At 47.5% G+C, this 14,076-nt stretch overlaps 2 protein-coding genes across 3 annotated transcripts in view; one reads left to right on the top strand and one right to left on the bottom strand.

Annotated features, from left to right (window-relative positions):
• The first annotated feature begins 3,258 nt into the window (after positions 1–3,258).
• The window catches only part of LOC140398904 (organic solute transporter subunit alpha), a 74,677-nt gene continuing 63,859 nt past the window's right edge, over positions 3,259–14,076 (top strand). Inside the window, exons 1-2 of one of the 2 annotated variants that reach the window (XM_072487872.1) lie at positions 3,259–3,466; positions 9,091–9,161. In XM_072487872.1, the coding sequence (XP_072343973.1) occupies positions 9,143–9,161 (19 nt within the window). In that variant the 5' untranslated portion in view covers positions 3,259–3,466; positions 9,091–9,142. The remainder of the gene's footprint in view (positions 3,467–9,090; positions 9,162–14,076) is intronic. The other variant, XM_072487871.1, reaches the window with a different exon arrangement.
• LOC140399385 (uncharacterized) overlaps positions 6,373–14,076 on the bottom strand; it is a 48,115-nt gene continuing 40,411 nt past the window's right edge. The window contains exon 3 of the mRNA XM_072488971.1: positions 6,373–6,739. The gene's annotated coding sequence lies outside the window, so the exon portion shown is untranslated. The remainder of the gene's footprint in view (positions 6,740–14,076) is intronic.

The raw sequence follows: 14,076 nt of genomic DNA on the forward strand, positions 1-14,076 counted from the left end.
TTCCTCCACGCCCAAATGTCAGTATGTGTGTGTGTGTGTGTCTATACATACATATATACATAGAAGATAGCAGCAGGAGGCCATTCGGCCCTTCGAGCCTGCTCCGCCATTCATCACGATCATGGCTGATCATCCAACTCAATAGCCTAATCCTGCTTTCTCCCCATTGCCTTTGATCCCATTCTCCCCAAGTGCTATATCCAGCCGCCTCTTGAATATATTCAAAGTTTTAGCATCACCTACGTCCTGTGGTAATGAATCCCACAGGCTCACCACTCTTTGGGTGAAGAAATATCTCCTTATCTCTGTCCGAAATGGTTTACCCTGAATCCTCAGGCTGTGACCCCTGGTTCTGGACACACCCACCATTGGTAACACCTTCCCTGTCTAGCCCTGTTAGAATTTTATAAGTCTCTATGAGATCCCCCCTCATTCTTCTGAACTCCAGCGAGAACAATCCCAACCGAGTCAATCTCTCCTCGTATGACAGTCCCACCATCCCTGGAATCAGTCCGGTAAACCTTCGCTGCACTCCCTCGAGAGCAAGAACATCCTTCCTCAGAAAAGGAGACCAAAACTGCCCACAATACTCCAGGTGTGGCCTCACCAAGGCCCTGGACAATTGCAGCAACACATCCCTGCTCCTGTACTCGAAACCTCTCGCGATGAAGGCCAACGTACCATTAGCCTTCTTTACCGCCTGCTGCACCTGCATGCTTACCTTCAGCGAATGGTGCACAAGGACACCCAGGTCCCGCTGCACACTCCCCTCTCCCAATTTACAACCATTCAGGTAGTAATCTGTCTTCCTGTTTTTGCTTCCAAAATAAATAACCTCACACTTATCCAAATTATACTGCATCTGCCATTGTTTTGCCCACTCGCCCAACCTGCCCAGATCTTGCTGTAGGATCCCTGCATCCTCGGCACAATTCACCCTCCCACCTAATTTGGTATCGTCTGCAAACTTTGAGATGTTACATTTTGTTCCCTCATCCAAATCATTAATCTATATTGTGAATAGCTGGGGGTCCCGGCACCAATTCCTGTGGTACCCCACTAGTTACTGCCTGCCAATTTGAAAAGGCCCATTAATCCCTACTCTTTGTTTCCTCTCTGCCAATCTCAATACTATCCACCTCAATACATTTCCCCCAATCACATGCGCTTTAATTTTGCTCAATAATCTCTTATGCGGGACTTTGTCAAACACCTTCTGAAAGTCCAAATATACCACATCGACTGGCTCCCCCTTGTCGACTGTACTGGTTACCTCTTCAAAGAATTCCAACAGATGTGTTAAGCATGATTCCCTCTTCATAAATCTATGCTATGTGTGTGCCTGTCAGTCTGTGTGTGTGTGTCTATGTCAGTCTGTGTGTGTATGTCTGTGTCAGTCTGTGTGTGTGTGTGTCTATGTCAGGCTGTGTTGTGTGTGTCATTCTGTGTGCCTCTGCTAATCTGTGTTTGTGTGTGTGTGTCTGTCAGTCTGTGTGTGTGTGTCAGTCAGTCAGTCTGTGTGTCTGTCAGTCAGTCTGTGTGTGTGTCTGTGTGTGTGTCTGTCAGTCAGTCATTCTGTGTGTGTTTGTCAGTCTGTGTGTGTCTGTCAGCCTGTGTGTGTGTCTGTGTGTGTATCTGTCAGTCAGTCATTCTGTGTGTGTTTGTCAGTCTGTGTGTGTGTCAGTCAGTCAGTCTGTGTGTCTGTCAGTCAGTCTGTGTGTGTGTCTGTGTGTGTATCTGTCAGTCAGTCATTCTGTGTGTGTTTGTCAGTCTGTGTGTGTGTCTGTCAGCCTGTGTGTGTGTCTGTCAGTCAGTCAGTCAGTCAGTGGTCTGTCAGTCAGTCCGTGTATGTCTGTCAGTCAGTCAGTCTGTGTGTGTGTCTGTCAGTCTGTGTGTGTCGTCAGTCTGTGTGTGGGTGTGTGTGTGACTGTCAGTCAGTGTGTGTGTCTGTGTATGTGTCTGTCAGTCTGTGTGTGTGTCTGTGTGTGTGTCGTCAGTCTGTGTGTGGGTGTGTGTGTGTCTGTCAGTCAGTGTGTGTGTCTGTGTATGTGTCTGTCAGTCAGTCTGCGTGTGTGTGTCTGTCAGTCTGTCAGACTGTGTGTGTCTGTCAGTCAGTCTGTGCGTGTGTGTCTGTCAGTCTGTGTGTGTGTCGTCAGTCTGTGTGTGGGTGTGTGTGTGTCTGTCAGTCAGTGTGTGTGTCTGTGTATGTGTCTGTCAGTCAGTCTGCGTGTGTGTGTCTGTCAGTCTGTCAGACTGTGTGTGTCTGTCAGTCAGTCTGTGCGTGTGTGTCTGTCAGTCTGTGTGTGTGTCTGTCAGTCTGTGTGTGTCTGTCAGTCTGTGTGTGTGTGTCTGTCAGTCTGTCAGACTGTGTGTGTCTGTCAGTCAGTCTGCGTGTGTGTGTGTCTGTCAGTCTGTCAGACTGTGTGTGTCTGTCAGTCAGTCTGTGCGTGTGTGTCTGTCAGTCTGTGTGTGTGTCTGTCAGTCTGTGTGTGTGTCTGTCAGTCTGTGTGTGTCTGTCAGCCTGTGTGTGCGCGCCTGTCAGTCAGTCTGTCTGTGTGTGTCTGTCAGTCCGCGTGTGTCTGTCAGTCAGTCTGTGTGTCTATGTCAGTCAGTCAGTCTGTGTGTGTCTGTGTAAGTCTGTGAGAAAACTAGCTGCGAAGACCATCATGGCCAAACAGCCCGAGGCCACTCGCTGTCTAAGAAGCCGTTGGTTGTGTTCGAGAAAGTCTGTAGCCCGCCTGCCCCTTCTGGAGGTGGGAGGTAACGAGTGGAGGGGGAGGGTATCGCGTGACATGATGCTCAGGCCACAAACCTCCATGGGGTCTGGACCCTAATGATTGTCGATCACGGGGCAGCACGGGTGGCGCAGTGGTTAGCACTGCTGCCTCACGCCGCCGAGGTCCCAGGTTCGATCCCGGCTCTGGGTCACTGTCCGTGTGGAGTTTGCACATTCTCCCCGTGTCTGCGTGGGTTTCGCCCCCACAAACCAAAGATGTGCAGGGTAGGTGGATTGGCCGCGACTAAATTGCCCCTTTATTGGAAATAATGAATTGGGTACTGTAAATTTATTCTTAACAAATGATTGTCGATGACATTGCGATGTGGGTGGCCTTTCCCTTTAAGGAATCTGCTGGGCGCTGGGGTTGGGTACCTGAGGCAGCTCAAAGATCAAGGTCCCCGGATTGGCTGCTGTTCCCTCAACAGGTAACGTACCTGCAGCGTGTCAATCATTGACTGCAGAAGAGGACTCGCTGCCAATGTCTAACCGGGTTGCCCTCGAAATCCTTCCCTGACTCCCTCCTGGCCGCTCAGCACTCGTGCACACCACCCCCCCTCCCCAACCCAGACCCCCACCAATTCCCCCCCTCCGCCTCCCCCTCGGCTGCGACCCAGAATATGAGCTCCAAATCTTTCAACTGCTCCCTCTCGGACGGGGAAATCCCCATTTCCGGAAACTTCTTCAAAGGTAAGAAGAGCAGAGTTCGTCAGGAGCCAATCCCGGTTCCCCGCAACATCGGAGTGTGGGGAGGGAGGGTGCCGCCGGAGGAGGGAGATTTACCTGGAACCGCTCCGGGTTGGGGGAGATGGGGACCAGAGGGACTTGAGTTCACGCGGAGGGAGAGAGACTAAGGGAAGCTGGGATCGTTCGCCTCGGATTGGAGAAGGTTATGGGGGGAGATTGAAATCGAGGCGTTCACAATCGCGGGGGGGGGGGGGTTCGATCGAGTCAACGAGGCAATTGGAGTGTTGGCAACCGGAGCGAGGGGACGAAATTGAAGAGAATCATTTTACACCAGCGAGGTGTGCAGATTCACCCTCAAAAGACTGGTGAATGTTGGAAGGGGAAAGGTTCACAGGACTGCGGGGGGGGGGAGAGCGGGTGGGCTAGGGAGAGTGGGACTAAGTGGACTGATTGTCCAAAGAGCTGACGCAATCATCCTGACCACCTGCTGTGCAATAGGCGCCACCTTGCGTCCAGCCAGCGTGAGATTCAACATGGCATCCGACCCTCCCGTGTAATCTAAAAGCTGTAACACCGCCTGGTCTCAGACAATGCAACATTCCAGGTCCAAATGCAGCAAGACCTGGACAATATCCGGGCCTGGGGCTGACAAGTGGCAAGTTACATTAGCGCCACACAAGTGCCAACAATGACCATCTATAAGAGTGGATCTAACCATCTCTCCTTGACATTCAATGGCATTACCATCGCTGAATCCCCCACAAATGGGAGTTACCATTGATCGGAAACTGAACTGGACCCAGCCATATAAATACTGTGGCTACCAGGGCAGGTCAGAGGCTGGGAATCCTGCGGAGCGTAATAATAATAATCTTTATTGTCACAAGTAGGCTTACATTAACACGGCAATGAAGTTACTGTGAAAAGCCCCTAGTCGCCACACTTGGGCGCCTGTTCGGGTACACTGAGGGAGAATTCAGAATGTCCAAATTATCTAACAGCACGTCTTTCGGGACTTGTGGGAGGAAACCGGAGCACCCGGAGGGAACCCACGCAGACACGGGGAGAACGTGCAGACTCCACACAGACAGTGACCCAAGCCGGGAATCTAACCTGGGACCCTGGCGCTGTGAAGCAACAATGCTAAATACTGTGCCTCTGTGCCGCCTGTAAATCATCTCATGACCCCCCCTCCAAAGTCTGTTCATCCTCTACAAGGCACAAGTCAGGAGTGTGATGGAAACTCTCCACTTGCCTGGATGAGCGCGGCTCCAACACTCGAGCAGCTCAACACCATCCAGGACAAAGCAGCCCCGCTTGATCGACACCCCATCCACACACATTCACTCCCTCCCCCACCGACGCACAGAGGCAGCCGTGTGTACCGTCTACAAGATGCACTGCAGCAACTCACCAAGGCCCCTTAGGCAGCACCTCCCAAACCCACGCCCTCTACCATCGAGAAGGACAAGAGCAGCAGATACCTGGGACCCCCACCACCTGGAGGTTCCCCTCCGAGCCCCTCACCATCCCCACTAGGACATTTACAGCAAGGGGGTGAATTTGCCCTTTCCCATTGTGCCAACACTGAATCCAAAGGTAGCCTGATTCCCAGGATTCCCCTCGACGTACTGCTCCAGAAAGACACCTCGCACGCACTCCAGGAATTCCTCCTCCTCTGCATTGGTGTGAATGTGGTTAACCCGGTCTATGGTCAGAATTTCAGGCTTTATTTTCCAGGTGGCCCGGGTGATCGTGAGTCCACGCCAGGAGGCATCGGGTGTGTGTCCCAGCCGCCTACCTTGGCGGGATTCAAACTGGGTCCCCAGGGCATTATCCTGGGTCTCTGCTTTACTAGCTCAATGACAATACCAGTATGCCCCTGCCTCCCCTCCTGCAGTGTTTCGTTAACTCTTGTCGGAACATTTTTGCCCACCAATGCCTTTGGGGCATCGGGGCAGTGCCACCTGCGACTCAGCAGGTCGGGATGGTGAACTCCGCTGGGAGGGAGCTTCTCTGAGGACGAGAGGAGCTGAGGAGAGAGGAGGCCAGGTGGAGGAGGAGGTGCGGGTGGAGCAGCGGAGGGGAGGAGGGTGGGGTGGAGGGCCAGAGGGGGGGAGAGCAAGTCGGACAGCCCAGTGGAAGACACCACTATTTCTGCTGCCAGAAATGACACAGCACAGGAGGGACTATTCGGAACATCTTGTCCATTCTGACCCAAAGACACCCAGATGCTTTTTCTAATCCCACTTTCCTGCACCCAGTTCCGAGCCCTGCACCTTAGATCACTTATGGTGCAGATCCAGGAACGTTTTAACAGAGTTTAGGGTCTGTGCCTCCACCACCAACTCGGGCAGTGAATTCTAGACTCCCACCAACCTCTGTGTAAAAAGGTTTTTCCTCATGTCTCCTCTAATCCTTTTTGAATCTAAGACCCCTGGTTTTTGAACTCAGTTCCAAGGGAAACAGGTTCCTGCTGCCCACTCTATCTCTTCCCCTCAGAATTTTGTTCACCTCAATCAAGTCACCCCCTCAGCCTTCTCTGTTCCAGCGAAAACAGCCCCGACCTCTTCAATCTCTCCTCGTTGCTACAATTTTCCAGCCCTGGCAACATTCTTGTAAACCTCCTCTGCACTCTCTCCGGACCAATAACGTCCTTCCTGTAATGTGGCGACCAGAACTGCCCACAATACTCCAGTTGTGGCCTCACTAGTGTTTTATACAATTCCAACATTTTAGCCTTACTTTTATATTCTATACCTCTGCCAATGGAGGAGAGCGCTCCGTATGTCTTCTTTGTCCGAGGTCCAGTGACACAGGATGCCCTGCCTCTCTGGGGACAGCGAGACATCATTATGCCACACGATTTGGTTGGAGATGGACTCCAGCTGTATTGGGGGTGTATTGATGGGCCGAATGTCCTCCTTCTGCACTGTAAAGATTCTATAACAGGACGGGAAGATCTCAGAACGGAACCATGGCTCAAGGGACCGCAAGTGTTATTTTTTTCATAGAAAATGTGGAAGAACAGATCGTTAATTTATTTTAGCAACAAGAAAAGAAAATTGTTAAACATGAGAAGTTTGACGATGATGCAATAGCCCTTTACTTCCACTTTCAAAAGGCACACTTTCAAATCTTCTTTTAAGCATTGCTCTCTGTTCGCTGTTTGTATTGTCCAAGCTACTCTTTTCAAGCATAGCTTCCGCTCCACTTTTAACAAGGAATCCAGAATCCAGGTTTTACATCTCCCCCTTCAGGCTGTCTTTGGCTTCACTGAAATGAAATGAAAAATGAAAATCGCTTAGTGTCACAAGTAGGCTTCAAATTAAGTTACTGTGAAAAGCCCCTAGTCGCCACATTCCGGCGCCTGTTCGGGGAGGCTGGTACGGGAATTGAACCCGCGCTGCTGGCCTGCCTGCTTTAAAAGCCAGCTATTTAGCCCTATGCTAAACCAGCCCGTAAATCACTGTTGTACAAACCCTTCAGTAAGACTGTGAGAGAAGAATACCACACTCCAGGAGTAATTTCACACAAAATAGGGATCTGGTTTATTAAAACAAACTTTATTACTGACAAAGTATTAAAATAGCTTTAACATCACACCAGAAAATAGCTTGCAATTACCCCTTAAATAATGCTAATTAATACAGTGACTCCATAACATCTCCCCCTTCATTAGGCAGCACGGTAGCACAATACCAGCCTCCCCGAACAGGCGCCGGAATGTGGCGACTAGGGGCTTTTCACAGTAACTTCCTTGAAGCCTACTTGTGACAATAAGCAATTTTCATTTCATTTCATTTCAGTGGATAGCACTGTGGCTTCACAGCGCCAGGGCTCAGGTTCGATTCCCCGCTGGGTCACTGTCTTTGCGGAGTCTGCACGTTCTCCCCGTGTCTGCGTGGGTTTCCTCCAGGTGCTCCGGTTTCCTCCCACAGTCCAAAGACGTGCAGGTTAGGTGGTTTGGCCATGCTAAATTGCCCTTAGTATCCAAAACGTTTAGGAGGGGTTATGGGTATAGGGTGGAAGAGAGGGCGTAAGTGGGTTGGTGCAGACTCAATGGGCCGAATGGCCTCCTTCTGCACTGTACTATGTAATCTATAACTCTTAACTGCTATCTTTATTCCCACTCAATAAACAAAACCATCTCAGAACTCAATCCACTTGTAAATACAGTTAGCACTTAGGAAATACTTGCTGATTAGAGATGTCTTGAATACCCCACTTTGAGAAAGAGATCTTTTGAGACTCCTTAAAGAAAGAGACCCGACCTCCTGTCAGAATAATGCAAAATCTCTGGCTGCATCGCTTCAAAAACTGCTTCTCAGCTCACCGTCCAGCCAGAAACTAACCCTGAAAACCTCAACACCTGATTGCTTCAACCCCTGGCTCCTCCCATTAACTACATCATCACTAAGCTGAACATAATGTTGCTAATTAACTACTCCCCAGGGAACAATCTTAATATAAGTAAAACCCCATTAACCCAAACTTTTACGATGCTTTAATTGCACCTCTGTCTCCAAAAAGCCACGCTGTCTTTCAAACCAGGATTTTTTAAAAACACACGACTGCAGCAGTCACACACACTAACCCAGACTGTTAGCCCTTTCTGCACCAAATATGTATAATACAATATATCTGAAATATAATCACACACTGATGAAATCAAAGAATTTACAGTGCAGAAGGAGGCCAATGAATGAATGTCACCTGTAAAAACCCCACAGGAAGCAGAGACTAGGCATAAATGGGCCATTTACTGGTGAGCAGGATGTAATGAGTGGAGTGCAGCAGGGATTAGTGACGCGATTCAACTGTTTACAATTTATATAAATTACTTGGATGAGGGGACTGAAGGTACAGTTGCTAAATTAACTGACGACACAAAGATAGGTAGGAAAGTAAGTTCTGAAGAGGACGTAAGGAAGCTAGAAAAATATGTAGACAGGCTAGATGAGGGGGCAAAGATCTGGGGAATAGCATATGTTGTGGGAAAATGTGAAATTGTCCATCTTAATAATAGCAATCATTATTGACACCTGGGGAGGGTGCACCCAGCTGTATGGCTGGGCACCCCTCAGTCATCACGGCTGCAGAAGATGCCATGGTCGGTGGCAGAGAAGCTGCCACCCTCGTCTGCAGCGCCCAAAGAGGAGCCCACGGAGATAATAGGCAGCTCGCCCGCTCTTTCCTGCTCACCATTGATGGACGGGCTCCTCGCGGAGATGCCAGATGGTGCACCCATCACTCCAGAGGTGCCGCCAGGGTGTGAGGGCATGTGGGTCCCAGTGTGACCCCCTCAATGCCGTCCCCGTGCCTCTTCCCCGTTACCCCCTCCGCATTGTTCCCATTCAAACAATCATCTAACACCCCCTCGAAGGCCTCGACGGAACCTGCCTGCACCACACCTCCAGGCCGCGGGTCCCAGACCCCAACCACTCGCTGGGCTGAGAAAGACTATTCTCACATCACATTTGCTTCTTTTTTACAAATCACTTTGTCATGTGAGAGTACCTTTCAGAAATGGATGTTTAAGCAATGTACCTTTAAGAAATGGAGCTGATCATATTACTGAAGTGATGTCAGAGGGTGGGGGGAACTGAGCTCACTTCTGCTTTTAGTTTCAGGTTGAGGAGGCAGCTGGGAGTGTCTGTGTGTTTTGCTGTGAGCTACATGAAGAAACACCGAGCTGGTCTGTTGATTTCTGCAATCCAAAGACTATAAATATATTGAATGTAACCTAATGTGCTCCTATTTTTGAAGTCTTTTAGATGTTTAAAGGAACAGTTTGAAGGATTATTTAGTGTTGTAGTCTTTTGGGGTTATCTTTGAAGTAATGGGTGTTAAGATATTCGATGTTTGTTTTAAAAGGGTTAACTTGAGTTCATAGAATAAACATTGTTTTGTTTTACAAACCACTCGTCCATTTCTGCTGTATCCCACCTGGAGAGTACGCCATGTGCTTCCCACACCACAATCTATTAAAAGTTGTGGGTCAGTTGAATTCCATGAAACACTTTGGGGTTCTGTAAACCCTGGCCCATAATAATTGGGGGCTCGTCCGGGATAAAAGTCTATCGATTGGATTGGCTCAACGAACTTAAAGACAGTGAGGGGTGAGCATATTGTAGTTGCTTCTCAGGTGTGGTATTTTAGTTTAAGTAGGGAGACTCAGGAGTTTTTGGGGGTGGACACAGTAACACGCAATACCTTACGGACAGAGATTAAAAGCAGACTGTTAGATTTGGCAAAGGCATTGCAGTTAACATTGCCTGGCAAAATGCGAAAAGATGAGGTACTTACCGTGGTAGCTGAGCATTTAAATTTTCCTGAGATACATTCTGATTCATTAGAAATGGCAAAACTCCAGTTGCAGATTAAGCAATTTGAACATGAAAAAGAATTAAAGCAGCTTGAATTTGCAATAAGAGAAAAAGAAAAGGAGAGAGAAGAAAGAAACAAAAAAAAGATAGAGATAGGGAGGAAAAAGAAAAGGAGAAGAAAGAATCAAAGAAAGAGATAGAGAGGAAAGGGAAAAAGAGAGAGAGTTTGAACTTCATAAAATGGCTATGAAACATGAAAATCAGTTAAAATTGACAGACGCAAAGGGAAACATACAGTTGGATGAGATTGATGAGGATAGTGAGACAGAGCGTCATAGTCGAAGACATGGTGGGGATCTATTTAAATATGTTCAAGCATTGCCAAGGTTTGACGAGAAGTAGGTAGAAGCCTTTTTCATTTCATTTGAGAAGGTAGCTAAACAAAGGACATGTGGGTATTATTGATTCAAACAAAGCTGGTAAGTAGCACTAGTGAAGTGTTTGCATCACACTGGAGGAGGTATCTGGAACGTATGAGGAGGTGAAAAAATCTATCTTAGGTGCATATGAGCTAGTGCCTGAGGCTTACAGACAAAGGCTTAGAAATTTAAGGAAAGAATTTGGTCAAACATACATGGAGTTTGAAAGGCTCAAACAGAGTAATTTTGATAGGTGGATAAGGGCTTTGAAAATAGACCAAACATATGAAGCTCTCAGAGAAATTATACTTTTGGAGGAGTTTAAAAATTCAATTCCTGATGTAGTGAGAACTCATGTGGAAGAGCAGAGGGTTAAAACTGCGAGATTAGCAGCAGAAATGGCAGATGATTATGAATTAGTTCATAAACCAAGGCTTGGCTTCCGACATCAATTTCAGCCGGTGAGGGATAGAAACTGGGGACATGAGAAACACTCAAGTGGTAAAGGTAAAGGTGATCTGATGGGAGACAATAAAGAGAGTGTACCTCAGATTAAAAAATAAATCCAGGAGGGTGGAAGAGAAATGAAAAGTTTCAAATGTTTTCACTGATAAACTAGGCCATGTAAAGTCACAGTGCTGGTGGTTGAAGAAAAGCACTGGGAAGGCTGATGTGGTAAAACAGGATCAGACAGTGGGGTTTGTTAGAGTGGTAAAGGAAAGCCCAAGTGAAGCGAAGGAGGTGCAAAAGATGGTACAGCCTGATCAAGAAGTAATTGATCAGAAGGTGCCAGATGTCTTTAAAGAATTTACTGGTGTGGGTAAAGTTTACTCATGTGTATCAGGAGGAGCAGGTAAAGAAGTCACAATTTTAAGAGATACGGGAGCTAGTCAACCTTTAATGGTAAGAGATGAGGAATTATGTAGTTTGGGAAGAATGTTGCCAGAAAAGGTGATAATATGTGGAATTCAGAGTGAGAGGAGTAGCGTTCCATTATATAAAGTAAGGTTGGAAAGTCCAGTGAACAAAGAACAAAGAACAAAGAACAAAGAAATGTGCAGCACAGGAACAGGCCCTTCGGCCCTCCAAGCCCGTGCCGACCATGCTGCCCGACTAAACTACAATCTTCTACACTTCCTGGGTCCGTATCCCTCTATTCCCATCCTATTCATGTATTTGTCAAGATGCCCCTTAAATGTCACTACCGTCCCTGCTTCCACTACCTCCTCCGGTAGTGAGTTCCAGGCACCCACTACCCTCTGCGTAAAAAACTTGCCTCGTACATCTACTCTAAACCTTGCCCTTCTCACCTTAAACCTATGCCCCCTAGTAATTGACCCCTCTACCCTGGGGAAAAGCCTCTGACTATCCACTCTGTCTGTGCCCCTCATAATTTTGTATACCTCTATCAAGTCTCCCCTCAACCTCCTTCGTTCCAGTGAGAACAAACCGAGTTTATTCAACCGCTCCTCATAGCTAATGCCCTCCATACCAGGCAACATTCTGGTAAATCTCTTCTGCACCCTCTCTAAAGCCTCCACATCCTTCTGGTAGTGTGGCGACCAGAATTGAACACTATACTCCAAGTGTGGCCTAACTAAGGTTCTATACAGCTGCAACATGACTTGCCAATTCTTATACTCAATGCCCCGGCCAATGAAGGCAAGCATGCCGTATGCCTTCTTGACTATCTTCCCCACCTGTGTTGCCCCTTTCAATGACCTGTGGACCTGTACTCCTAGATCTCTTTGACTTTCAATACTCTTGAGGGTTCTACCATTCACTGTATATTCCCTACCTGCATATTAGACCTTCCAAAATGCATTACCTCACATTTGTCCGGATTAAACTCCATCTGCCATCTCTCTGCCCAAGTCTCCAAACAATCTAAACCCTGCTGTATCCTCTGACAGTCCTCATCGCTATCCGCAATTCCACCAACCTTTGTGTCGTCTGCAAACTTACTAATCAGACCAGTTACATTTTCATCCAAATCATTTATATATACTACAAACAGCAAAGGTCCCAGCACTGAACCCCGTGGAACACCACTGGTCACAGCCCTCCAATTAGAAAAGCATCCTTCCATTGCTACTCTCTGCCTTCTAGACCAAGACAGTTCTGTATCCACCTTGCCAGCTCACCCCTGATTCCGTGTGACTTCACCTTTTGTACTAATCTACCATGAGGGACCTGGTCAAAGGCCTTACTGAAGTCCATATAGACAACATCCACTGCCCTACCTGCATCAATCATCTTAGTGACCTCCTTGAAAAACTCTATCAAGTTAGTGAGACACGACCTCCCCTTCACAAAACCGTGCTGCCTCTCACTAATACGTCCATTTGCTTCCAAATGGGAGTAGATCCTGTCTCGAAGAATTCTCTCCAGTAATTTCCCTACCACTGAAGTAAGGCTCACCAGCCTGTAGTTCCCGGGATTATCCTTGCTACCCTTCTTAAACAGAGGAACAACATTGGCTATTCTCCAGTCCTCCGGGACATCCCCTGAAGACAGCGAGGATCCAAAGATTTCTGTCAAGGCCCCACAATTTCCTCTCCAGCCTCCTTCAGTATTCTGGGGTAGATCCCATCAGGCCCTGGGGACTTATCTACCTTAATATTTTTTAAGACACCCAACACCTCGTCTTTTTGGATCACAATGTGACCCAGGCTATCTACACCCCCTTCTCCAGACTCAACATCTACCAATTCCTTCTCTTTGGTGAGTACTGATGCAAAGTATTCATTTAGTACCTCGCCCATTTCCTCTGGCTCCACACATAGATTCCCTTGCCTATCCTTCAGTGGGCCAACCCTTTCCCTGGCTACCCTCTTGCTTTTTATGTACGTGTAAAAAGCCTTGGGATTTTCCTTAACCCTATTTGCCAATGACTTTTCGTGACCCCTTCTAGCCCTCCTGACTCCTTGCTTAAGTTCCTTCCTACTTTCCTTATATTCCACGCAGGCTTTGTCTGTTCCCAGCCTTTTAGCCCTGACAAATGCGTCCTTTTTCTTTTTGACGAGGCCTACAATATCACTCGTCATCCAAGGTTCCCGAAAATTGCCGTATTTATCCTTCTTCCTCACAGGAACATGCCGGTCCTGTATTCCTTTCAACTGCCACTTGAAAGCCTCCCACATGTCAGATGTTGATTTGCCCTCAAACATCCGCCCCCAATCTATGTTCTTCAGTTCCCGCCTAATGTTGTTATAATGAAGAGTGGTGAAGTGGTAGTAGGAGTAATAGAGAAACTATCTTGTCCAGGAATCTTGTCCAGGAATACAGTTTATCTTGGGTAATGATATAGCTGGATTGCAGGTGGGAGTGGTGCCTACTGTGGTTGATAAGCCAGTGGAACATCAGACAACTGAAGTGTTGAAGGACAAATATCCAGGGATTTTTCCGGATTGTATAGTAACAAGGTCGCAAAGTCACAGGTTAAGACAAGAGGAGAAATCAAAGAGTGAAGATGAAGTTGAAGTGCAATTATCAGAAACAATTTTTGATCAGATGGTTGAAAAAGAACAAGAACAGGTGGAGGATGAGGCGGATATTTTTAGTTCAGGAAAATTGGCGGAGTTACGACAGAAGGATGTAGAAATAAAACGGATATATCAGAAAGCATATACGGAAGAGGAATCTGCGTGTATACCAGAGTGTTATTACCGTAAAAGTGATGTCTTGATGAGAAAATGGAGACCTGTACGTATGCAGGCGGATGAATAGTGTGCAGAAGTTCATCGGTATTCACCAAGGAGAGGGACATGACGGATGTTGAGGCTAAGGATGGATGTTTAAATACTCTAGGTCAAGTCGGCATAAGGAAGGGAGAAGTTTTGGGTATTCTAAAAGGCATTAAGGT

This window comes from Scyliorhinus torazame, chromosome 22 (genome assembly GCF_047496885.1).
Source record: "Scyliorhinus torazame isolate Kashiwa2021f chromosome 22, sScyTor2.1, whole genome shotgun sequence".
Classification (NCBI taxonomy): Eukaryota; Metazoa; Chordata; class Chondrichthyes; order Carcharhiniformes; family Scyliorhinidae; genus Scyliorhinus; species Scyliorhinus torazame.